The sequence below is a fragment of the Dermacentor andersoni genome, chromosome 3, assembly GCF_023375885.2.
Source record: "Dermacentor andersoni chromosome 3, qqDerAnde1_hic_scaffold, whole genome shotgun sequence".
In the NCBI taxonomy this organism is placed as follows: Eukaryota; Metazoa; Arthropoda; class Arachnida; order Ixodida; family Ixodidae; genus Dermacentor; species Dermacentor andersoni.
In genome coordinates, this window is record NC_092816.1 from 162995450 (window position 1) to 163022086 (window position 26637).

The 26637-nt window shown below is 45.1% G+C and overlaps 1 protein-coding gene across 1 annotated transcript; it reads left to right on the top strand.

Moving 5' to 3' along the window:
* Positions 1-1241: 1241 nt before the first annotated feature.
* LOC126524530 (monocarboxylate transporter 2-like) lies at positions 1242-23243 on the top strand. Its single transcript, XM_050172829.3, has 5 exons — positions 1242-1345; positions 6442-6588; positions 11297-11440; positions 16796-17584; positions 20873-23243. The coding sequence occupies exons 1-5, from the start codon at positions 1255-1257 to the stop codon at positions 21079-21081; spliced, it is 1380 nt and encodes a 459-aa protein (XP_050028786.2). The 5' UTR covers positions 1242-1254; the 3' UTR covers positions 21082-23243.
* Positions 23244-26637: the final 3394 nt, after the last annotated feature.

Consider the following 26637-nt stretch of genomic DNA (forward strand, 5'->3'; position numbering starts at 1 on the left):
TTGGGTTCAGTTCAATGTATGCCGAGAAAAACGTGCGAGAGAGAGAGAGAGAGAGAGAGAGAGAGACTCTTTATTAGATTCTGAAGAGTTCTTGGCCTGGCAGTATGCGTAGCATGCTACTCCAGACAGGTCTGATTAAGAATGAAGTGACGTGCACAGTTCACGACAGAGATACCTCCGTTCCCACGTGTTGAAACAGAGCTCACGAAAGGGCAAGAACGGCAATCTTATCGAGGTACTGATTACAGCGAGACGCCTTGTGTAGCCCTAGAGCCGGCTGTTAGTGTCAGCTGGGTCACTGTTCGCTGGTTTCCTTGTTTATGGCATTTTCGTGCCGGCCCTCGTGGCTGGCGACGCGCGTTTTTCATGTCAACGCTTGGCGCGTGGCTGCGCCTCCGTTTGAGCTAGGCGTGAATTTTAACGAGGGAGAAGCCGGCAATTCTCTAGGAGAGAAAAATAGGAGACAGAAAAGGCAGGGATGGTAACCAGACGCATGTGCGGTTTGCTACCTTGCACTGGAATAAGTAGATAAAGGAGCGAGAACACAGAAATAAGGAGACAATAAAAGCTCTGGCTGCGCGTGTACACGGGTGAAGGTGCACATGGAGTCTATACATGGTCGCAGAGACCTGATAATGCCGTAACGGTCTCTTTGTTGTTGACACCAGCTACGCACAGAGCCGTCGTCTAAGGATCTTCGCATTTGAAAGTGGTCTTTAGTCGAGCTGTTTTATTGCCGTTCCGGGGAGGGCGGAGTTGGACGTCGTAACCAGGAGAGTCGTACCAAGTGAGTACTCTAGTCTGGCATACTCGCGAGTACACTGACCCACACTCGCACCGCGCTCATTTCAAAGGTGTGAGGTAAAGAAAGAATGAGTGCCGAAAGGTGCGAGTGGACACGTGTATGAGCGGGAGTGAGTGCCGGTGACTTTTTGATGGACGCGTGCGCCAGCGTGGGGCGAGTGTCAACAAATATTTGAGCCTGAGTGGATGCCGGCAAGTGTGAATAGTAGTAACTATCAGCACTAGTGAGTGTTGGTGAGCACGAGTAGGAAAGTGAGCGAGATTGAGGGCACATACGTGAGTATCCGCTTGTACTTCTAGAGGCATATAAGGTCCCAGCTAAAGGTTGCCATATATGTAGTGGGATTGAGTGAATGATTTATGATTTAAACAGTTGCGGTACAGGTTACACTGCATGGTCTGCACTGCTTTAATTTAATTGGTGGCTGCAGCAGCAAAGCAAAGGCTGCCATGCGTCGATGTTGGACGTGGAATGACTGGAAGTGCTGCCCTCGACTACCAGAGCACGGCCCTGACAGCGTCCACAGTTGGTTGGTGGCCGGTGAGTTGTGCGATTCGCATTACAGCGTAGCAAGAGCTCTTGGAACTGGAAATGGCAGTGCATGCGGGTTGGGCTCAATGCTGGGACTAGCAATGGGCACGCGAAGACGCCAGCAAATAAGAAACAGTTGAATTTGTGGGTATATGGGTGAATTGAAACGTTTGCCATGGCCACACAGCGACGTGCAGTAAAACTCAATAGATTTAAGAAAAGCTTGGCTATTATTGTGTGGTAACAATAAATAAGGGCCGAAAGCACCAGAAAAAAAGAAAGAGGTCACTTTCTTCGTTTTCCGACCAAGAAGACCAAGAGAAGTTTTACCAGAAAGTTGAACAGGAGCAGTCGACGGCGTGGACAAAGAAGCAACCAAAATGGAACCAGAGCGTAGACTGAGGGAAAAGTGTTGGGCTACATAGAAGTAAACAAGGAGATGTGAAGAAACTAAAAGAAAGCCAGTAAAGCTTCCTTTATCACCTATTGACACATATACGCGGGATACACTTATTCTTTTTTAGAATGAAGCCGTTAACATGATTTCTGTAACTGTTTTCGGCCGGTAACGGTGAAAGCCGAGAAGGTCCTGTGAGTGTCGGCGTGGTCGGTATCGAATATCAACAAAAAACTTGAAGCGAATCAGACGTTGGATTCTCAATTCGCTTTGAAAAGCAATTATTTATGGTCGGAATCTAAAATGTTATGCGGTGTATACCTCTCTCAAAAAGAGTATAGAAAATATTAGCAGTAATCCGCATTATTACGCACGACGTGTTTTACTGGCCCCACGTTTGAAGTCGGATACCAGGGGCCCATGTCGAGAAAGATTTCGTGGGTAGAGTGTATGGGCCTTCTAGCTAGCATCAATTTTATTAGCTTTTCGTATGAGTGCTTTCATGCTATACTGAAAGAAAAACGCACATCTCTGTTATATATATATATATATATATATATATATATATATATATATATGAAGGATGTGAAACTGGTAGCGTATCGTGTAGCATTGGCAATGTCTTCCAAGGGGCAACACCGACCCCTATGACTTCCGAAGAACTTGAAAACTACCTTACACAGCTTCCCCGTCAATGCTGTATGAGTGCATCGGATTGGCATGCAACTGCCAACGTTCCTCTGCCGTTGAAGAAGTGGCAAGTTTCCAAATGGTGTTGCAGAAATCACCGGGGCGTGGTATAGTGCTGAATCGTGCGTCACTAATTGGCGGCTGGGCACGAATATATTTCTTTAACAGTGTTTTTTTACTAGTTGTATAAGCGTTCAATTGTTTCGAAGTATTGAAGACTTCTTCAGGACACCAAAACTGAAAGCAGTGCATTCCGCAGATTGCGGCCGCCTACTCTGGTGGCGTTCGCATAAAAGATTAGCTGTCCGAGATGGCTTCTACGCTCGCGCTGCCATTCGGCTGCCGCGGAGATCCAGCGCCACCTGCTTTATTTAATGTCAGCTGCTCTCCTGAGGCCTCCGTTGGCCGGTTTCATGCGCTATCATGAAGCAGTAGTTGTAAGAAATCCAATCCATCGTCGCGACGAACACAAAAAAAAAAAAACAGATTCAATGAAGAAAGCGTCCCTCGACTTCTGCAACACATGTCAGTACCTTGCCGACAAGTCCATGTACGCAACTGCAAACAGAAATAAAAAAAAACTGCGAGCAGGTGCAGTATTTGCTAACCACATCGTGCCAGTCTTGATGGATGCGTTACCTGTTGCCACATGTTTCTCGCTTATGCTTGAACATTCAAGCAGATACTATTGGACACCCTATGTTTCACATTCCCCCTTTTTTGTTTGCTAATTCCTCAACAGCGAATTTTGTGGTTTTCAATTTATCGTGCAAAAATACTTGTAAGATTAATGTCATGCAGCCTATGAGGCATCTTCTCTATAATAGAAGTTTGTCCACGGCTTTAGCAGTTCGCGCAGATTGGTGAGAGAACGGCTACACTGCAGAAGTTTTGATTATCACACAATGAACGCGCAGTCTGTGTGCTTACCCTTTCCGCCATGCGTGAACACGACCTGTGACTCGAGATGCATTGTCCAATCTGACGTTTCTCAGGCATTGTCTGCTAGAAGACTCACTGCAAGTATTATTTATCACAGAAGTATCACAAGTACGACACTACATAGGATTGTTTGTAAGACCTGGAGTGATTTCCTTGCCCTGCGCATCTTTTATGTCCATGTCTGAGCAGCGGACGAGGAACAAAGGCCAAGCCATTATTATGGGGCTTGATAGCGCACACGTAGACAGGGGTGGGCGTTCGCAGGGCAATATTTGCGCAAGATAAGCAGTGAAAACAAGTGTAACTGCCCAGAATGCGGAGCTCTAGAGATGGGAGTGGATCTTTCTGTATTAACCTAAACAGGAATGACTGCGCCTGAGTGTCTAACCGAGCCAGGACTGAACTGAAAACCGGAGCTGAAGTATTATATTTAAATGAACTGGAGGTGAATATTTCTTAGGATTTCTTTGTACAAAACACGCAGAGGAACTTTTTGGAGGAAGTCTTCCCCACAAGTTCGACCACGTTGCGTACACACACACACACACACACACACACACACACACACACACACACACACACACACACACACACACACACACACACACACACACACACACACACACACACACACACACACACACACACACACACACACACACACACGCACACACACACACACACACACACACACACACACACACGCACGCACGCACACGCACGCACACACACGCACGCACGCACGCACGCACGCACGCACGCACGCACCACACACACACACACACACACACACACACACACACACACACACACACACACACGCACGCACACACGCACGCACGCATGCACGCACACACACACACACACAAACACATACGCACACACACACAAAAAAAAGGGTTACTGCTTTACTACGTAGAACAGAAGTGCGCTGACTGCCGCTACTTTGTCGGTGGAAATTATATACAAAACGCCTCGCCGATGTCCTCTCTACGTTCTACAGCGCTACTCAAAACGACACTCGAACGACACTTGAAATGCAGGCTGCAAAGGCAAAGAAATGTGCGTCATAAAAAGCAACCCTACATGGATCATCTCATACATTAATAAGAAGGTTTATCTCAGGTGAAATCGATGTATGGAGAACCCTATGAAATATCCTAATAATAAGTTAATAAGACTTAAAAAAACACTCTTAAACATTGCAACGAGTTTATGTAGGCTGACTTTATAAGACAAATTTGTCCGCTTTAGATGTTCAAACGGATGCATTTTACAGAACAGCGATATGTGTTTTTGAAGCAGAGTAAGTGTTTCTAATCTTCAGGCGTCTCTTTTTTTTTTAAACAGCAATTTACGGCGATCTTCAGTGAAGGGTTATCTCATAAAATATTTCTTCGTATGACATGTGTTTAAGTAAGCGGCATCGGGGTTGCACCAGGGTTTAAACTTCACTTAAGTACCATGCAGTAGTGCGCAGGAGCAAAGCGTAATATTACAACTTCGCACATCATTTTAAAAAGATTCAACAATGATGAGATAGTGAAAATATTTAATTGCTTTGCCTAAGTATATAAAGCAAATTCGTGGGCTGCCGAAAGTCACGGCATACTTGCAGAATTACTGCAGTTTACTGAAAGGTTAGCTACTGCATGTTTTGTCTCAGCAACTGTTGCATCTTGGCCGCAACCGCAGCTCCTCTGCAGCAGTATCAGTTGGAGTCGCCACAACTTGTATCAGCCTCGTATTGCGCTCGTATTGTGTATTTTATCTCGTCTTTCGTCCGGCTTGCACTGCCCACCCATAGGAACATGTTGTATCAGCCTTTCCATTGTAAACTGCAGCTAGTGTTGTTGCCTCTTATATTTGAACGTAAAATCACATTTGACAACTTCCAAAAATGATATTGTCGCGTACTCCGTTGAGGCAAACGCTGAATCATCAGACGCTAGAAGTTTAGAAAGCGTATGCGTCGAGGCGCCACGACATGAACAACATCGTTCTGCTCTTCTTCAGTCACAGCGGGTTGCCTGCACCATGCGACATCACTAGATCCTAAAAAAAAGCAGGAAACAGCACAATATTGGTCGGTCAAATACGAATACAACAGCAAGGAGTATTGAATTCGTAAGCGAAATCTTGAATACTTGCACACCCGTTATCTATACTGTTAGGCTGGCTAAAATGATTATGAGCATGTGTGGCGAGAGTGTAGGCACTCTCGCCACACATAGAGAAGAGCAGCGGGGTGAAGCACACCGCCGCAGTTGAAAAGAAATGTCTCCAAAGGAGCCACCACCCAAGCGATAGTGGCAGGAGCTACGCCTTCAATGAAAGCCTAAATCGTGCCGGCCGCGCCATTCTCCAGGGAAAAATACGACAGGAATTGTAGGGTAGCCCTGGCTATTACAAATAAAACAGTCTTTGATCACCAATGAAGAAAGGCTTCTTTCATATAGTGATCACTGACGAGTCGTCATTGGCGTTCTTTCATTGTGTTTCAGGCACGCCATACTCTAAAATGAGGAAACTATTATTCGTGAGGAATAGTTCTTTTGCAAAAAAAATCGGCAGGGAAAAGTAATATTGTTGAAAGCGCTGGCTAGTGCCAGTGACTGGCCAACTGACAACGACTGACCGACCATCTTGACTATTGCACTTATGTCCTTAAATAGGCAGCATAAAAAGTCGCCCCATCACGAAGTCAACCTTTCTTGTATGTTACGGTAACTGGTCACCGTTGTCTTTGAATACATTACATTTTTGTTTGTGCTTGTTTTGGGTCAAGACCCGGAATTTTTATTTTTACTTCTGTAGCGTCTTTGGAGCTTTCTCACTTCCCCTATAGATAACGCCTCTCCTTCGTTGAGCAGATACTGTGACTTCGGTTTCAGCAAGACAAACATCTAAATGGATGACAATAACATGAGCTAGCCTACCCAATGGCGCTCGGTCTGCTTCAATTTCTTTTACTGCAAATATCAGCCATAAAACTTTCTAACTGAAGGTTTTCATTAAAGCACATGCCTGCAAGTGTCTCTAAAATGTATGTTTTACATTACTCTCCTCATTGCAGGCGCCTGCGCGCTGTCATCTTTCTTCGCCCTGGCAGGGTGGCGTTCAGCGGGATTCCTATTCGTCGCCATAATGGAGACCTTCCAGGTGAACAGAACTGAAGGCTCGTGGCCGATAGTGCTAATGACCGCGCTAGGTTACCTCACAGGTGAGAAAAAAACGTCTTCGCTGCTGCGTTATCGTGAGCCAATTCAAGAACACGGCGAAGGAGTAAAAAGCGCTAGTGTAGCTAGCTAAGTTGCGGGCAAGTAAATGTGCGGTTAGTTCAATAAAAAGAAATTCTAAATTAGAGCAGCGCCATTCCATTGAGAAGGGCTGACGTAAGGTGTGACTGCCGGTTATAAAACATTTTACATTACTTATTTGGTCTTGCACTTACCGTTTCCAACTATGCTGAATTTTCTTGTGCAATTGACCTGCAGTCCAATGGGCTAGCTCTTTTGGGGTTTGAGATTTTAATGTTAAGCATTATGAGTAGAAGGCCGTTCAAAGCGAGCTAACATCTTCACCGATAGGATTGGTTTTCATTGTTGAAACTATGACAAAAAGGTAAAGCCAGGTCTACGCAGTAACAGCTGTAAAAACAGCGAAGCTGGTGGTCGTTTTCTCAAGCTTGAACTCGTGCTTAACGCAATCTCCATGAAAGTATTTTGTATTGTTATCCTCCTTTTGCTAGATTCGAGCTTCGGTTCCCGATTGCGCACGCTCTTCAATTGCATGAGGTTGTGATCAAACCCCAGTCTATCACACACGTTGCAAGCTGTGGCCGCACTCGCGGTCGGGGAATTTTCACATGAACCGTCCAGCGGCACCCTCCGTGGGAGGAATCTCTCTACGTCGACGTCCCTGTTCGGCCTCCTACTCTCGAGGTTGGGGGTTAACTTGCCTCTGCTAGCGCTTGGCTTGGATTGCCTTCTCTTGAAAGTGACGGTTGGCTTGCCTCCGCAGGCGCTTCCCGTTGTCGATCCTCGGCGGTAGCGGCTTTCCTCCACTGGCGCTTTGCTTGCGCTTCTCGTTTTCGAAGCTCAGGATTTGAACGACGTCGGTGCTGCCTCGTGCGAGCTCCCTCTGCCGCTCGCGCCGAACGAAATCCATGGGGCGAAAGAGCGCGCGCCGGCGAAGCACCTGTGGCTATACCCCTCTCCTCCCCCCTCCTATGGCCTATCCCCCATAGTGGGTTTGTGCCATTAACTTACCCCCCTGCGTGACACTTGACGCCGGACGGTGAAGATTCGACTTGGAACAACTTCGCTGTGAAAAAAGCATAGTCGACGTGGTAAGGAAGAGGCCGGTAGTTGTGTGCAGAAATGAAGGAATGGGGAAGGGAAAGGAAGTGTACCAAACGATGCCGAGAAGGTGCAACTGTGGCAGCAAGGACCACATGTGTGCATTAACAATCACTCCCCCAAAAGCAAGAACCTGCAACTCAAGTAAGTGTGAAATTTAATCATTCAAGCATGACAGAATAATAGCTGCAATTCTGTTCAGGACGAATCCATAGATGACAACAACGCGTACACCTCCTGTGTTCTGGTCACCAAATAAGGGCACAAGAACATTTAGAACACCGTCTAGGAAATTAAGAACAATGATTTGGTTGATTACTTCAAATTTACTGGAAGCTTCGGCTTCAGAAGGAGCTTCGTTATGTTCAAGCCATGCTATGGTCTCTGCTTTGTACGCAAGCGGAAGTCGTAATGACAAATAATAAAAAAAAACGGTTCTACCTAGACGAGATGGTTTTATGTGGTTCAAATGAAGCTTGAAGTCTGAAGGACATCTGAAAATTCAGGCGTAGCAGAAGGTACCAGAATAGCCTTCAATATGGCCTGAAGATCACTGTTACGAAGAGGAAATCTATGACGCGAGAACCCCGAAGACAACTAAGAATAATAGCTAGTAGACGCAATGCTTCTGATTCTGCAAGGTTTGCGCACCTGAGAGTCTCAAAGTTGTCGTACAACGCTGATGCCCTGTGGGGGCACAGGGTTCGGTGAAGCTGTGGTCGCTCCCGCGTTAAGAGCCGATGCTGCTGTGCCGCCGTCGAAAGGTTTGCGATTCCCCCGGTTGACTAGAAGGGCATGTTAGTGATGCCTACTGGCACGAAGCACAGGTGCGGGCGGTTGGATGAGGTCGCTCAGACACTGTCTGCTCTGTCCACTCGTCGCGGTCTTTTTCCCACTCGAAGAGGATGAAGGAATGCAATTGCGGGCGGCGTGATGGAAACGATAGTGGTGCCAGCACAACAAGGAGGCTGGAGACTGACTGCTGCGCGGACGTCGGGCTGGTTCAGTAGTGCGTCGCGCAGTTGCATGGAGAGAGGCCATGGCAGCAAGACGGTGGACTTCCTCGCGTAAATGAGTGACGATGTTGGCAGAAGGTTGGGTGCCGACAAGTCAGATGGAACGAGACGTGATTTCCGTGATATTGTAATGACTTTGTCATAGAAGGTGCCGGAGTTAGCACTTTTATGCTTTGGTTACTTAATAAGAGACCAGTGTATTAGCAAGGAACGACTACGGCTGATATTGGTGGCTGTAGGAAATGTTAGAGATAGCTGGGATACACAGGTGATGAATATTACGGCTTTATTTCTTGCGCTGTGTAAAGACACTTTATGGACGACGGCGCTTACTAGAACTGCCAGAACGAGGCGGAACCTAAGAGACGTTCAAATTTCGAGCTGTATGTACATCGGTGGCAAACGTAATTCTCGAAAAGAAGCGAGCAAGTGATTCTCAACATGAAAGAAATTACATCATCAAAAAATAATCTACACTGGCTTACGGGTTGCGTGGAAAACCGCGTCAGCGTGCTGATACATCTCGTGGAATGTCTTCCTTTGTGTCGGTTAGCGAGACTAAAGACATGCTGATGAACCTACATTTCTGGGTTTGCGTTTTCACGTTCAATAATTTTTCTTCTAGTTTACTTCGTTGGCGCTCGCAAGCAAAATGGTGAAACAGTAGATTAAATATGTAGCTGGACGTTTTTGCACGCAGCCACTAGTTCACTGGGCACGACAGACTGATGACGCGATATCGACTGCTCAGTCTGTCACTTAGGTAGCACCCCGTATGTTTTGTTTATCAACTGCCGCGTGACATTTCCACCCTCCACACAGCACTATTACTAACAACTATTCACTTCTCACTTGGGAATATTTGTTCCGATGTATTTTTTGTATGCATTCACATGACCAAAAATAACAGTTTGTAATATAAGATCAGGAAAAGGGCTGACAGATAGAATAGCACACTGTGGTATAAAGTTTGTAAACAGTATAAAGTTTCTATGAACAGAATAAAGTTTGTAAACGTTTTGATAGCAGGACCTATCTTCGTCAAAGGTGGCGTTGGCCAGCCTTTCTGAGGCACCTTATCCCTGTTTACAAACTTTATACCACAGTTTGTAGTATGTGCTTTGCGTGTCCTTCATGTTTTCCTTCATTCCATCGTACATTGAGTTTGCATAGAAAAAGAAAAAATAATTATGGGAACAGTGTGCCAAAAACGCATAATTATAATTAAATTGTGTGGTTTTACATTCCGAAATGAGGATATAATGATGAGGCATGCCGTAGTGCGGCGCTACCGATGAAATTTGACCTCCTGGGGTTCTTTAACGTTCACCGAATGTACAATACAATGGCGTTTTTGTATTTTTCCCGAGTCAAAATGCGGCCTCACCGGCCGGAACTTCATCAAGCGCCCATGGGCTTAGCACAAAGCCAAAGCCCCTACGCCACCACGGCGGGTCTTAGGAAAGATTCAAACGCAACGATTGTGACGGTGGAGTGGATGCCTGCTTTGCGTGAGGTTGCCCCACTTAAAAATATCAGCGACGCCATATATAAATTAGACAAAACTGGTCCTGACGAACTCACCTGCCCGCGTCTAAACGCTTGCTCCAGGCTCAAGTATCTCTTGTCCGACTACTAATAATTATTTCGTCAACGTCTTCAACTGAAAGAAGATTAGCTGACAGGATAGCTGACACAGGATTAGCTTACAGTACTACCAGCCTGCTTGCGAGACCGTACTAACAGGTCTCAGATATGGCACACAATAACACAACCAAATTCGCATATCATTTGTAAATCAACCCTGCAATCAGAAAAAGCGTGTGCAAGCGAGCACTAATGTCAACTTCCCTACAGATAATGAACATTTAATGAGCGGCATACTATTTCCTTTATTATATATCGAAGCACGACAATGTAATGAAAAGAAAAATAAGCACAACATTTATTCCCGTTTTTTTAAACTGTAGTTGGTAGATGAGTCCACAAAGATTTGTGGAGAAATTCAGATAATGCGGATGCTCCGGCACGATTACATTTCATAGGTTTGAATTGTTACTGTTTTCTTAAGCTCAAATGAGTCTTGAGTTGTTTTCGTTTAAACCCAGCAATTCGAATGGCTACTCACTGCTGACTTTAAGAAGTGTGACCAAATCCTTTAGTTAATAAACAATTTTCGCATTTTTCGCTTAACAAGATTCTTAAACCCAGTCTTTCAAGTATATTTGACATGTATTTTGGCGGCAGGTGGGATGCAGTGCTAGCCTTGATTAAGTTATGATTGCTTTCCAACATTCGATTTTTATTAACTTGATAAGGTATGGAGCACTTGGCACCAGAAGATGATGTGACTATTCTTTGACACACACACAAAAAAAAGATCTTTGACCTAATTGCACAACTCGTGCGTTAGCGGCATTCATGATTGTATTTGCGGTAAAATTTATTTAGAAGCAACTAAAGGCGCACAAGTTGCGACTAGTGACAAAGCAGCGTGTACAAAGGAATAGTGAAAAGTGAGAACCGTGTGCGTGTATCTCATTTATTGTTTCAGGCTTCATTACGGGACCACTGGCGCACAGATTCAATGCTCGTCCAGTGATTATTGCGGGAACAGCGATTTCAAGCGCTGGAGTAATGCTGAGCTTTTTTGCCACAAGTATTGGACTTATCACGTTCACACTCGGCGTAGTACACGGTAAGGTACATTTGCCTGCACCTAATTGTTGCACGTAATAATTATTGCGCCCTCTGAAAATCGTGAAACGATTAGGTTTTGTATTGCTTTGAGCCCCATGGCAATTGGTCAAAGAACACTTCACTGGTGAACCCTTGGCCGTGGTGGGCACTTTTACATATGTACGGCAACTACATGCGTGCATGAATATTCCAGTGTCAGATAGTAAATATGCCTTGCAAAACTTAACGCAAATAGATCTTTGTAAAATGGAGCTTTTGGCAGAAAAATGCCTATCTTAGACATTCTGTGCAGCTTATTTTCACTCTGCCATTTTCTTATGTTTACAAATTCACAGTGTACAATTTGTGATGAGGAATGCCAGGTAAACGCTGCAGATTAAGCAGTTTGATCAACCTCACTTTCCTCATTACTTGGCAGTAATAAAGGAAGTTGCTTACTGAAACATGTACTTAGAATCATGCTTAACGAGTAGGGAGATTAATAAGCATTTTAACGACCAATAAAAAAAAGCCACCTTCTAGACTCCGATACCATTACACATAAAAAATAAGTTCTGCTCTGAGTCCCATGGCAATTGGTCAAAGAACACTTCCCTGGTGAACGTTTAGCCGTGGTGGGCATTTTTACATATGTACGGCAACTACATGCACGCATGAATATTCCAGGGTCTGATAGTAAATATGCCTTGCAAAACTGAATGCAAATAGATCTTTGCAATATGAAGGTTTTGGCAGGAAACTACTTTTAGGACATAATATGGTCACATCAGTAACACAGATATATATATATATATATATATATATATATATATATATATATATATATATATATATATATATATATATATATATATATATATATATATATATATATATTAGAACAGTTATTATATGTTTGTGAAGTATGTGTGCCAAAATATTCCATGTAGTCGTAGCCGTCGGTAGCCCATGCCCTTGGGAAACCGAAAACATCACTTAGGGCACGTACATAGGCAAAGGGAGCGAAACAATGGCGAGGAGTGGTGCTGACTTTCAATTGATTTTTTTTTATTCTGTACAGCAAGCGTGCTTACTAAGACAAGATATATATGCTAATGAAAACACTAGAATTATCATTGAAGCAGCAGCGATCACTGAAGGTGACTCGGTTAGTAAGTCGTCAATTGCATTAACAGATAAAGAACTTGCTTTTCTGAGATCGCACATGCGCGCTCGTTCATCTTAAGAAGGTGGTCATGGTTCGTCTGAGTTTTGAATGCGCACTCATACTGGCTTCTTGTTTTGGAGGGGGCGCTTTTTTCTTCGTGTCTTTGTATATATGCTTCTTATTCAAAATAAAAAACAGATCACTTGCAAGTCAGCGCTTGTCTTCGTCGTTCTCTCGGTCCCTTTGTCAAAGCACGCGCTGTAAGTTTTGTTTGCAATGGAACAGCAACTAGCCTGCACAATAACCCTGCTTGGGAGAATATTAGTTTTCACTGTGTTGTGTGAAGCCAATTAGTATATACTTCCCTCAATTTGTGATGCTTTTAAAGACAGAACACCCTGTGTTGATTTCCGCCTTAAATGTAGATAAACGTTGGTAGTTGTAAAGTACTGTTGCATTTAAAACGTCATAACTGAGAAAAAAATTAGTGGTGAAAACATTGTAAGCTGAACTAGCGACAGCTCGAAAAGTGTTTTAAAGCGAAGCTTTCTATGCCTCTTCCTTACACTTTCCCGTTGGTGTTGGTCCTCTCTTGCCGGATATTTCACACAAAGGACGGCACGCCTATCTTTACTATGCGTGCTTGTGATCATTCCTGCATTGTCACTTTGTCGTTGTCGTTCTATCGCCGTCATTCTGCCGTAGTGACTTCACTGTCACCAACCTACTGTCATCATGTCTTTGTCTGACGCCGGAATCGTCATTGTGTCATCGTAATTGCATCTTTGTAATCCTACTGTCGTCATGACATCGTTGTCACGCCGTCGTCGTCATTTGATTTCCATCATGGCGTTGTAATGTCATATACTCGTCATTTAAGCCGCCATCTTCGAGCCGTCGTCATACTGCCTTCATTCCGCTGTCATCAGTCCGAAGTCGTCATGTTATTGTGGTCATTGCGTTGTGGTCGCAGAGTTGCTGTTATGCCATGGTGGTCGTTCCATCTTATTATGAGTAGCTTTGTCTGATTCAGATATACTGGTGATATTTATTTAGAATATCCAGTAGACCCTTACAGCGTGTCTTCCGTAACACTTCCGTGTGATTGATTTTTTCTAGAACTTGGGCTCGTGAGAGAGAGGGAGAGATGCAAAAGAAGGAAAGGCAGGGAGGTTAACGAGAGCTAAAACCTCCGGTTTGCTACCTTGCACTAGGGGAAAAGAAAGGGGAAGTAAAGACTGAAAGAAGAGCGATGACCAAAATAAAAGCGTGGAGAAAGGTTTAAAATGGACAGAAGGGGATTATTATAGTATTTCTAATGGGCCACTGCCACGTAAAAAGGTCAACAAAGCCTTGACCGACTTTCGGTGCGAAGATTGTTCATGCCGGCATTCCAAGACTGACTGTTCTGAAAGTGGCCTGTCGTTAAGGCGTGCCAACGCGGTCGCTAGTGACAGCCGGTGCGCGCTGTATCGAGGACATTGGAAAAGTACATGTTCTATAGTCTCCTCGCCGCCGCAGGGACTGCAAGCCGCGCTCTCGTCCATACCGACTCGGAACGCGAAAGATCTTGTGTAGGCGACACCAAGCCACAGTCGGCAAAGTACTGCCGCCTCGAGTCGAGAGAGTTTAGATGGGGGTCGAAGTCGAAGGGACGGGTCTAGTCGGTGTAGACGTGTTTGCTTCAAGCTTGGTGCGTTCCATAAAATTCTGATGGCTTCATTTGCAAGCACATGAATATCATTGCAGCGTATGTTCTTGAGAATTGAATGGAGTCTTGCAAGCCCTCCTCATGTGCAGATCGTGCTGCTGCGCAGCCACGTTCATTGCCCGTTATGCCACACTGGCTTGGAATCTACGGTAACGTGACGTCGTGTCCTTGCTCGACGAGGTGGTGAAGCAGCAGTCTGACTTCTAGAATTAGTTGTTCGTGGGTTCTGCGGCGTAAGGCAGAAACCAAACAAGGCAGCCTTGGAGTCACTGAGCACGCTCCATTGCTTCCCGGCCTATCGGCTGAGATCAAAGTGTGGGCTTGTGAAATAAAATACGAAAAGTTTTAGCCACAGGAGACATCTCTATTTCAATCTGGTTACCCCCTTCGTCAGAGCAGGGTAGCCTACTGGGCTCAGCTTTGTTAACCTCCCTGCCTTTCCCTTATGACCTCCACCCCCTTCTCTCTGTCTCTCTCTAATAGCTTGTTGTATAGCTTCAGGTTTGTAAAATGACTGCATAAATGAGATTTTTGTCAAAATCCAACGGCTATTGTTTTTAGCATAACGACAAAAGAGTTCAGAAGAAACCAAGGATATAATTTTCTGAGATTCGAGAGTGCAACGTCTATAAATTTTTCCATGCCAGTACCAGTCAGAAAGAAACTTGTGTCACCTGCACAAAAAGCCGGGAGATAAAAATTATTCAAACCTAACATCTTTTACATAAACAATGTAAAGCAGTTCCCTCAAGTTCTTTCCCGTCGTCAAATTTTCTACACAAATTTTCTTCAAGAATAGAAGAGAAAGATTCAGTGCCGATTCAATGTCCTAAGCAAATGTTGCTAAATATGTAGGGCGTAGGACATCTGATTCCGTGTAAGTGTTCACCACAGACTCGTAAGTACGTCTGTATCGTTTTCTACAGCGCAGAAATTCTGGATGATTTACAATGGCTTAAGGGGGATTTCCTGATACAAAGGGTGGCATAATAGTTTAATTTTATTTCATTTTGTTTCCTTAAAGACCCCGTAGTAGGGGTATTACATAAGGGGTGGGAATACAACATGTACAAACAAGTGTTATAATGCATTCAATTCTGCAGATAAAAAGTTGTTAGATTTTGAACAAATTGTGAAGAGCAGGTGATGGCAGTGATTTGATGAAGAAGGCCATTCCAGTCTTTAGATGCTCGGTAGAAAAATGAGGCTGAAAATGTATTTGTGCGTGAATGTGGTTGTGCTACCTGCTGGGGATGGCCAATGCGTCGTGACCGGCGCGTTGGAGGAACAATGTATGGTGGTCGATTAAGCGTCGATTATTAGAACCTGTGGAAGAGGGAAAGGGTGGCAATGCGGCGACGAAGGGATAGAAGCCATAAGGAAGATTCTTTTTTTTTTAAAGATGATATGCTGACGTTGTAAGAGTATATGGAGTGAATATACCTGGTGACGCGATCTTCAATTGCCTCGAGGGCATTGGCGAGATATGCTTTATGCGGATCCCAGATGGCAGATGCGTATTCGAGTTTCGTTCTTACCAATGATCTATAGGCTAACAGTTTTACATGCAATGGAGCGAGGCGAAGGTGACGTCTTAGAAATCCCAATGTTTTGTTAGCCGATGCAATAACTTTGGTAACATGCGCATTCCAGGTTAGATCATTAGTCAAGGTGATACCTAGGTACTTGCAGGATTCCACTGATTCCACGGTGACGTAACCAACTTGATAAGAAAATTGCTGCGCGATAGTGATGCGTGTACGTATTTAACCTTTTCCCGCAGAGTGCCTTTCATCCGATAACAACCTAATGTTATCCCTCAGAGCAAGACGCACCAATATTTGGAACTTACACGAATGTTAGGATTGATTCTGCCTGTTGTGTTTGTCCTCGTCGAACCTTGTGCAATCAGAATGCCTGCGCGACACGAATTGTGTAGTGGCTTCTTGAAAGCACGCGGGCACCAGTGATTACGGTGGAACCTTCGGTTAGCCATGCATAAAGGCTGACGTGCTTGACCCGCAGATCAGATTTTCCACGATCGCCGACTGTATTTGCCACTATCGCTGTGCTTTAAATGTCAGTTTCTTTAGGGGCACAATTTCACCCAATAAAGAGTTTCGTCATTCACAGTTTGCTATTGTGTTCTTGGCCGCCACTACAACGTGACAATAGTGTGTCCCACTGTTACGCACCGTTTAGCCTCAAGTTAAAAGCATGCAACAATGCCCTACCTCACCTTATAGCTTTGTGATGCTTCATTTAACTGATCGCAAATGATTTCGAACACCATAGCGATGACGGTAATATGTACGGGAAAATGCGATTCCGTAAGTCATCTACCGGCTGTCGTAAATGGGATATTTTTTTTTCTGCCACATAGTAAACGCTGACCGTAACATGGTTTTAGTTAAGCTTCAATACCGGATTTCAGCGTTTCATAGGGTATTAGGTCAACTAAAAGTTTTCTTTGTACAAAATTTACGTGTTTGCAGCCATAGGAACGGGCATGGTGTTCATAGTGGCCCCTACCATCATCAGCGAGCACTTCGTCAAGAACGAGGGCCTGGCGATGGGCCTCAACTTCGCCGGTGGCACCGCGGGCCTCTTCGTGTTTCCCAAGCTGCTCGAGTACCTCACCACCACCTATGGCCTACGTGGCGCTCTTCTCATCTTTGGTGCCGTCACCATGAACGGGCTTGCTTTTAGCCAATTTACACGTGCTCCAGATCGGCGGAAAGCTGCTACTGGGGAAGATCAAGTAGCCTCCCAGTGTCCTTCGAAACTCGTAGGTGACCAAAGGACGAACAAGCTGCGCCACGCATTCACAGTGCTCAAAAGCCCCGTGTTTTACCTGATAATTTACAGCTTCAACGCTTACTGCGTGTGCTATGAGTGCTACATGTCGCTTTTCGTCGACTTCGCGTCTGATCGAGGAGTAGCGGTCTCGACTGCAGTGACCGTGATGGCGGCGGCAGGCGTTTCGGAGGTTCTTGGAAGATTCACGCTGCCGACCGCCGTCGACCGTGCCCTAATGACAAACAAGACGGCTCTCATTATCACACTGTGTGCGCAGGCGGTGACGTTTCTTCTGTTGCCTTTCTTACACATCCACGGACTGATCTTCGCCGTGGCCGTGGGCATCACCTTCAACATCGGCACGGTCATGGTGCTTTTTCCTGTAATCGTGGCGTCTTACTTCGGACGCGAAAACTTGTCGGTATCCTTCGGCATCGTTGTGGCATCGGCCGGGCTGCTATCATTTCTGAAGCCATCCTTGATAGGTACGGTTTATGTGTGTACTTTTGCTAAGAAATTTCGTAGTCGAATCATCACTTTCTCCCCACTGACTTTAGGAATTAGGTAACGAATACCTCTGGGGGCCTCAGCGGCTTATTTGGGAGTTTATTTATATGAATAAAATCATATTCATATCTCAGCCATTGTGGAAGCTGGTTTAAGCGTAGTTTGCCGTGATGTTTGCGAGGAACGCTGTTCTTATTTAGCGACAGTTTGAAAATATATCTCGTGGATGTTGGTCACGTGTTCTCTGCGTAATGGCTTGTTCAACGTTAATGTGTGGCGCTTAAGAACTGCAGGCACTGGCGTAGAAACAAAAGGCTATCGCACATATTACACACCGAATTGTACTCGTCATCTTCAATTCGTTTTCCAATGTGCTTGTTTGCCCTCGAGAAGACGCGGCCCTGTTTCGAGACTGTCTCATAACTGAATATCGTGCCTCTCGGCTTCGTCTTTAGCAAACGATCAACCTACTGTGCGGGGAGACGCTCGTTCAAAGTAAACTATCGAACACGTAATTATCTTTTAGACTGACAGCTTGTGGGATGCCCTGGCTTCGCCTACACGCCATGACAGCAACAGCACCGAAAAAGTGGAGCGAAGAGTCAATTAAAGTTCTCTGACGTCGCACTCTGGTCTCATCCAGGCCCCTCCACGTGCACATGGCTCGCTTAGCACTATGCTGTGATATGAAACGTCAGATGCTGCTAGAGGTCACAGAAAGGTCGTTATTATGTGTTGTGCAAGACCAGTGAAAGACAGGTTCACATAAAGTAGGAGGAATGAGCCAAGTAGTTATTCGATTTAGAGAAAGTCAAAGGGTCACTGAAACGAAAGCCTCAACCTCGCAATGTGCTGACTTGCATGAACACGTGACCTTATCTAAACATTATGGATGAACCAAAGCGACAACGTCGCACATTTGGAGTGGTACCTAAGACCTTGGTTTGTGGGACCGTCTGGGTAACATGGTCTTGGCTTGTAGCGCGAAGTGAACACGGACACAGAAAGGAGCAGACAGGACGAGCGCTAACTCTCAACTAAATTTTTATTAAAAACGAAGAACATATATATATATATATATATATATATATATATATATATATATATATATATATATATATATACTGAAATTCGCAATCTTACAGAGACAACGATGCATGACTAACGCAAGTGTCTCCGTATCTTTTGATGTGGAATGCCTCGATAATATCGCATGCGTTTAGATACGTAGATGACTGCCTGGTGTTTTGTTCTCGTGATAACTACACCAAGAAAGCTACGGATATTTTAAAAGTTTTTAGGGAATGTGGTGGGGGCCTAGGTTTCACGCTTGAGCTTATCCAGGGCAACAAATTACAGTTTTTAGATCTGTGCTTAATGTTCCAGGATGAGCATGTCTGTTGGCATTATTCGCCTAGGGCTAAGAAGCCACAGCTTGAATTTTCTTCTTGTCATGCTAAACTTGTTAAACAGTGGATAGCTTATTCAACTCTTAGGTCTGCCATTACTAAGTCATGTCCACACAATATGCAACAAAGTTGTTCACAACAGATAGAAAGGCTTGGAAAGGCTAGCTATCCCGTGCATTTATTAGCACTAACCTGCGAAAAACTTTAAAATGGGTAAAAAGCCCCGGTAAGAAACAAGAAAAACAGAAAAAAGAAACAAAGTTTGCTGTGGTACCCTACATACATAGATTATCCCATGGTTTACGGAACGTGGCCAATAGGTATGACGTCAATACAGTTTTCTCGGCCCCTCGCAAGTTGTCTAACATGTGCGCTATGATAAATAAGAAACTTGAACAGGGTGGCAGAGAAAGAAAAGATGACTGCGGCGTTAAACATGTGTTCCCGTTAGTTCCTTGCAACACCGGTATAGTTTATCAGATTCCACTCGAGTGCGGGAAAGCTTACATTGGACAGAGCGGCAGGTGCATCAACATTAGACTAAAAGAACACAAACATTCACTAAATAATCCTAATGCATCACATTTTGCGTCACACTGTTTCAATTGTGGTTGTAAACCTTTCTTTGAAGACACAAAAATTCTTTCCAGACACAAATTCCAAACTACACGCGAAATTATCGAGGCATTCCACATCAAGATTAGGAGACACTTGCGTTAATCATGCATCGTTGTCTCTGTTAGATTGCGAATTTCAGTACCTTCGCAATACGTGTACTAGTCTGAAGTAATCTCTTTTGTTTCCTTCTTTGACTTCCATACCTCCTGACATGCTTAACTGATGTTTTTTTTACCGTGTCATGTTCTCATGCTGCGGTTTTTGCAATCACCTATATATATGTTCTTCGTTTTTAATAAAAATTTAGTTGAGAGTTAGCGCTCGTCCTGTCTGCTCCTTTCTGTGTCCGTGTTCACTTCGCGCTACAAGCCAAGACCATGTTACCGTACCAACTCACCCAACTGTCTATCCTTTTGCACCGTCTGGGTCTTTTGCTGTCAGTGCTGAAAAGCAGACTTGCGTTCCTATATATATGAACAAAAGAGCGACACAACTGGAATTATGATCATGTCCACCTGTAGTGTTCAGGCACATTAAAACGTATCTTCAAATAATGAATGAAGACGTATGTGCATACTGTTATATCGACGACATCCTTGCGCCGCAGTTTTTTACCGTACACAGCGAAGGTCGTCTTGCTGTCCTGTGACACCTTGGAGAGTTCAGAATTTGACTTGCACCGATAGGCCTTTCATGGCCACCTCGAAAGCTTAGTAAACGCTCCTCAACGGAAGGGAAGCCTTCATATCACATACCCTCGTTATCTCTCGCTGGACTTGGGAAATGCATCTGTAATTTCATTGCGTACAGTCGCGTGTTGCATTCGATGGAAATAGCGCTGCGTATTCGTTATGATGCCCTTTATTTCAATCTAATGTCGTGTCGGAGCTCCTGATGCCATGGATATTTCATACGCTTTGCTATTAACTAAGCGGTAACAACCTGATTGGAGACTACGCATGCTTGTGACAGTGATGTGCTGGTTGTCTATTGCACATGATATGAAAATGAACCGACATCTTTTCTTTGTTCTTACTATATGGTTGTATCGTTAGCGAGAGATGTATCAATAATCGTAAAACGCTTTTATTATTTCCTTTAATGTATCTCGTTGTCTTCCTTAAAGATGTGTATTTTGACTAGGACTTCAGGGCAGAAGGCTCTTCAATAGCCGAACATTTGGTTTTACTGTGTTTAAGAACAGAAAAATAAATAACACGGGGATATTTCTTTTTGCAGGCCACTTCAGGGACAAAGTAGGTGCCTATGACTGGCTCTTCGTCATCTGTGGAGCTCTCAACGCTGTGGCAGCCGCTGTTTGGATTGCTGTTATCGCATGGGAAAGGAATATGAGAAAGAAGGGCGTAGCTTGCAATGAAAACGCACCTGCAGGCACCATTATCGCCGGAAAATTTAGCAACGCACTTAAAGAGAACGATGTGATTTAAAAGTGGTACTGTGTTTAGAAAGGATTCACAATTTCGTATTTAAGCGTTGAAGTTCTGCATAGTTTTAGGTGTGAACTACAACTACGAAACGTGTAATGGTAATTCATCTTACCTCGATACCATTTCTTACGTTTTGGAGATTCATGAGGCGTTGTACTGGTGACGATGCGCGAATGACCAGGTGTCTCACTAAAACAGCCAAATCTGGGGATACAGCAGGCATGGGGTGTCTTTAGAAGGTTGTATATTATGCCTCTGAGTCTAGAAAAAGAAATTTTGTTTTGCCGGCAGTTGTACTGTAGGAAAACTCAAATTTTCTGCAGAGCGCAGTTTGTCATGCAAAAAAAGAAATCATGCAATACAAGTTTTATAAGTCTAGCACCAAACTGGCAGGCACACTTTTTGGGGACTATGTGAGGTATCCCGTGTTCGTGGTGCACCACGTGCGAATAATGAACCTGCACCTATTTCACTCGCAACCGTCATGGCCGCCAGGCCGGCACGTGTCTTTTTTTTTTTACCACGTTCGGTAGTTTTAGAACGCAGCTCTCAGGCACCCGTTCCTACGTCGAGCGTTGGCGTTTCCGGCGTAACCGACCTAACGAGCGCAGCGGATGAAATAAGGAATGCGGAGCGCAGTGGGGGACTAAAACAGCTATGAGCTTGAAGAGAGCGCGAGGATGAAAGCGGGTGAGGCGGGCGTGGAGAAAGCGAGAGAGGAAAAGCGTAGTGCCCCGCAAGTCGCGTACCCCTGTGACGATGGCGTCAGAGTAACGTGCGTCGGTGGGAGATCTGCCCGTGGCTGTTACTGGCAATCGCGCCCACGCGTCGCCGCTGCTTATAGCGATCTCTCGATTAGCGAGGCAGTCGCGCAACACTTCCCTCCGTTCACGCGCCGCACGAGGCAGATTGTCTGAGCCAGCCAATATATCGCGGTACGAGAACACTAGAGCGGCGCTGAAATTTTGTAATATGGAGTATCAAAATCGCCGGTGAACTTTTTTTAAAGAGAACAAGTGTTCTCAAACATGAGGCGCCTACAACGCTTATTGTGCAATGATTTTCCGATGCCCTCCACGAGATTACGAATCTTTGAGCACGTCCACAGATTTTTGGAGCTGTGGTTAGCACAGGTAAGGCCAGGAGATTGGAAATAAGGATAAAGAACTACAAACAAGAAATGAAAGAACACTTGTGTACCGTGAGTGGCTCATCTTGAAAAAAAAAAAGAAGCCCTGGTGATCAAAATTATTGCGGAGTCCCCCACTACCGCTTGCCTCATAATCCGTTAGTGGTTTTTGCATATATAACACACGATCGTAACTTTTTGAAGAACTGTGAATAAATGCGTGGTATATAGCTCCAGGCTTTTTAGCATAGTGTGCAGTTATTTGCCCAGGAACGTATAAACGTCGCTCATCTTACCATGATTCTACACGAATGGTAACAGCACGAATTTTGAAAGAATGATATTGCAGTAAGTTTAAGGGCGCACCTTTCTCACTCTCTTTGGAACGCCTACCGTTTCTCGCCGTGTACACGGGAACAGGTAACATCACGTCAACCAACCTCCTATACGAAGGCGTGCGCCGATGTACTCGGATTCTTTACGAAATTGCTCATTGTTGTCGAACTTATTTTGTGCTTCGAAATGTACTAAGTTAATCTTCAAGATTTTTGTTCGCTTCCTAGTTAACAATAATTTGGTTCAAAGCAATAATGGCAGGTTTCTAATAATCCACCACCACCTTGGATTGCTAACAAGGAGAAGCATTGTAATTTTACTTTTGTAGATAAGAAGGTAGTTTTAGCAGATCGCATTTAAAGGACCGCGTACCAGGTCTGGCCATTTTGAGCTTACAAGCGCAGAGAATACACTGCACGACAACGTTCGTGTCTGCAAAGTATTACGTCGCTACGAGCCGCGGAAAGATCTAAAATTTCAAACCGAACGCCGTTCTTTCCTCTCCTCGCGGCCGCCGCGCTCCAAGCCGGAGGATGACGTACTCGTGTGCCTGCGCCTACGTACTGGTGTCCGCAGTGTGACGTCACTCGTGTCGACACGTGACCTCGATAATTATTCAAGACAACATCTGTTATCCGTGCGATCGCTTGATTGAATTGACGAATTCAAGTTTAGAGAAATAATAAAACACAAACGGAATGTCTGCGCGTATTTTGTTTTACTTTCCATCGAAGCAAGAGAGACGTTTTTCCGCTTTGTCTGCTTGTTCCACAGTCGTGCGGTCAGGTGCGCAGGTACCGAAACTATGTCATTTTCTACAGTGTTTCAGCGCGTAATCATGCTGTTCGATCCGCTTGTTCTGCCTCAGTATTCGTGTAGCACTGAATTATACCACTAGCCATGTTTCCTTGGGCACAGCGCTAAAAATCATGCGCTGCGCGAGCGAGACAACAGCTCACGCGCGACGGCGTCAGCTGAAGTGCGTAGCATCGAAAAAAAGCGAGGAGAAAAATATTACCGACGATTACGTTACTTCCTAATGCGAAATTTGAGCGCAGCAAATAAGCTGTTTCACTTTTTCGATAGATTGAGGCAAAGAAATCGAGCAACACACGTATGCGCTATCACAGAATTTTTTTTTTATTTTTCACACGTATTCCTTTAACAAAGACTCCACTAACAGTTCTTGACAGTCATGAAGGAAGCTTTGTGGTCGGAGAAATAGACTGATATATGTTCGACTTGGTACACCAATGCTTGATTCTCAAAGACGAGATCTATACAAGTGCCTCGCGAGGTTGTCACAGCCGTGGGACGCGTTACGAGCGAGAGGAACGGGATGTTCTCCCGCATAAGTGTTAGGAAATTGCTGTTTGTCTTTATGTCAACATTAAAGTCCCCCACTACTAACATCGGTGTGGATCGATGGACAGATCCGCCGCCACCGATCTGGCTCTCTGATTGCCACCGCACAGGGGTTGCATTGGAGGAGGAGCGAAGAAAGGAATTAAGTTCGAGCCGGCGCTTTGACAACCGGAGACTCGCAGGAAGAGGGGGGAGGGGGGCGGCGTGTACACCCAGCGGCAAACGATGGGGGCAGAAGCGCGCGCAGCAAGCGGACAACACGATAAAGGGAGGAGGGAAGAGATAGCAGCGACTGACTGATGCCGCTGACGCCGATAGTGAGTCAACCCCAGCTGCGGAGTTGGTTCCAGGGACAACGCCGCCGATGCCGACACAAACAATATGATACCCTCGCTTCCGCAGCGCTAAGAACCAGGTCTAGCCGTGGGAAGGTGGTCACGTATTCGTCGACGTGCCGGGGCCTACGTGAAATAACCGGCGCGTCGGCAACTGAAGAGCACCCTATCCGCCACACAAGAACAGGGGGGGGAGGGACCCTTTCCTCCTCTTTCTGCATGGCGGCGACGGTGTTCTATGCAGTCACGTTATCTTGACTCTCTAGCGGCGTCAGCGGCATCCAGCGGTATCAGTCGGTCGCTGCTAGCGCTGGGGGGATGAAAGGGGGGCGGAGCTGGTTACGAGGCCGACGACAACGCCGACGACGACGCGAAACCCAGGAACGGACGCCAAAGAGCTGCGCTCTAAAAAAATGAAGGCGGGGTCTGTACTACTGAGACTCATACTGAAGTGACGCCACAATTTCTAGGTCAGAACATGCAAGGCCAATAGATGCGATGAGTCCCTGCAACACTTCTCTAAGGGCATGAGTAATGGATCCTTCGAGGAGGTCATGCATGATGTCGGGAGGAAGTTGCAATGCTATGTCCAAGTGCTCCAGATAATTTAGTGGTGACTCGCACTTTACACAATAAAGGGCTGTGCTTAGTGGTTTGTTCAATTTTGCAGCGTGAAGGTCGCTATTGTGCAGGGCTACATTTCGTAGTAAACATCCTTTTCCTGAAAAATTGCTATGCAATCTCCGGATGTAGCAGTACAGAATTGGCATGGACACCCTTTGCTGAAGCAACAGGTGAAACTGCAGAATCTATTTAGTGGAAGGTTTTCATCACAGAATGCAACAAGGACACCACAGATGCTTACAGTGGCAGCACCTGTCTACTGATGAAGGCAGTTCCTTGCAATGCCTACACATCATGCAGCCGTGGCTCTAAAACTGCTTCTATTCCATGCTCCACAAGAATCTTGTAGCGTGCAATAACTGCAACATGTCTGATGCAAAGCTGTGACCTGTAGGAAGCATGTAAGTTTAATACACTGTAGTAGACAACATGAAGCTTGTGGACGCCACGCTTAGAATCTAAAAGATTAACAATCACTATCTCATCACTGTAGAACACTAAAAACAGAGTGTGCTGGGATGCATTTTGCCGAATTGCTGAAAATTTTCCTTGTACACGAGTCCATCACAAAACTTGCTTAACAGTGCTGGTTCCTGTAGAGTTGACATGCTGTAACCCCGTGAAATACGAAAATTCTCAGGTGTCATCAAATCTTGCAGCACAGTGATAATATGTACATACTGAAAAGTGGTTCGATCGCGCGAAGCATGTTCCTCTGGTTTCACATAGCACAAGTGGTCCTTCGCAAACTGCTCCCTCTGGTATTCTGATGGCCCTCCTTAGAATACATCGTCAAAGAAGTCTGAAGAAAGAAGTCTGCCTATTTCAATATTTTTTGGTCCAGCAGCAACGTGGTATTTGATCTTCTCAAGCAGCAAGCGGTGCATATCAATAAATGTCACCTTGAAATCACTGAATATCTCCTCCGTCGTAGAATGTGGTAGTTTGCGCACTTCTGCTATTCTGTAAAAAAGAAGACACAGCCGGTTCTTAATTTGTTGTTTGAAGTCACCTGTCGTCTTGCTCATTCTTGTTCTTGAACTGTACCTCTCGTCTTCGTCGGTGTCAACAATATGTGACTAAACGTTGCTAAAAGCGTCTTGCTGAACCTTAGTATCACCGTTCGCAGTACATCCCGCAGACGATAAATTACAGTTGCCTGGAGTAACATCGGTGGGTTGCTCGCTACTTTGTGCACTGTCAAAAGTGCCTTCGATGTTCGGGACTCGCACTGCAGATCCAAGCTCTATGTAGTTTCGGTGATCACTGTAGAGATGTTTTAGATATGACTGAAAGTTCGGATATGTCGCTGGGCAGCTAATGGCGCCACATATATAACAAAGAAGTTGTGTTCATGACGATAGTCTCCCAGCAGCCAGGCGATCGTGTTGAGCTTTGTCGCCTAAAACGGACAGCCAGGGCATGCGTGCAGTATCTTAACACACTTAAACGTGACAATAGTTCATACTGGGGGCCGCACTATTCTAAATCGCGAACGCTGGCGAGAATTACACCGATTTCATGAACAGAACACAATACCACATGCGAAGTCGCGCGGCACCACTAACATAGAATCAAGAATGACCTGCTGTATCTTCGATTCCGGATTGGTTTGAAGTGTTTTTTACTTACTTTTTGCGAATCGACGGCCTCCTCGTAATTCATCATCATCATCATGACATCAATATCATCAGCCTATTTTGTCTCAACAGCAGGACAAAGGCCTCTCCCTGCGATCACCAATTACCCCTGCCCTGCGCCAACCGA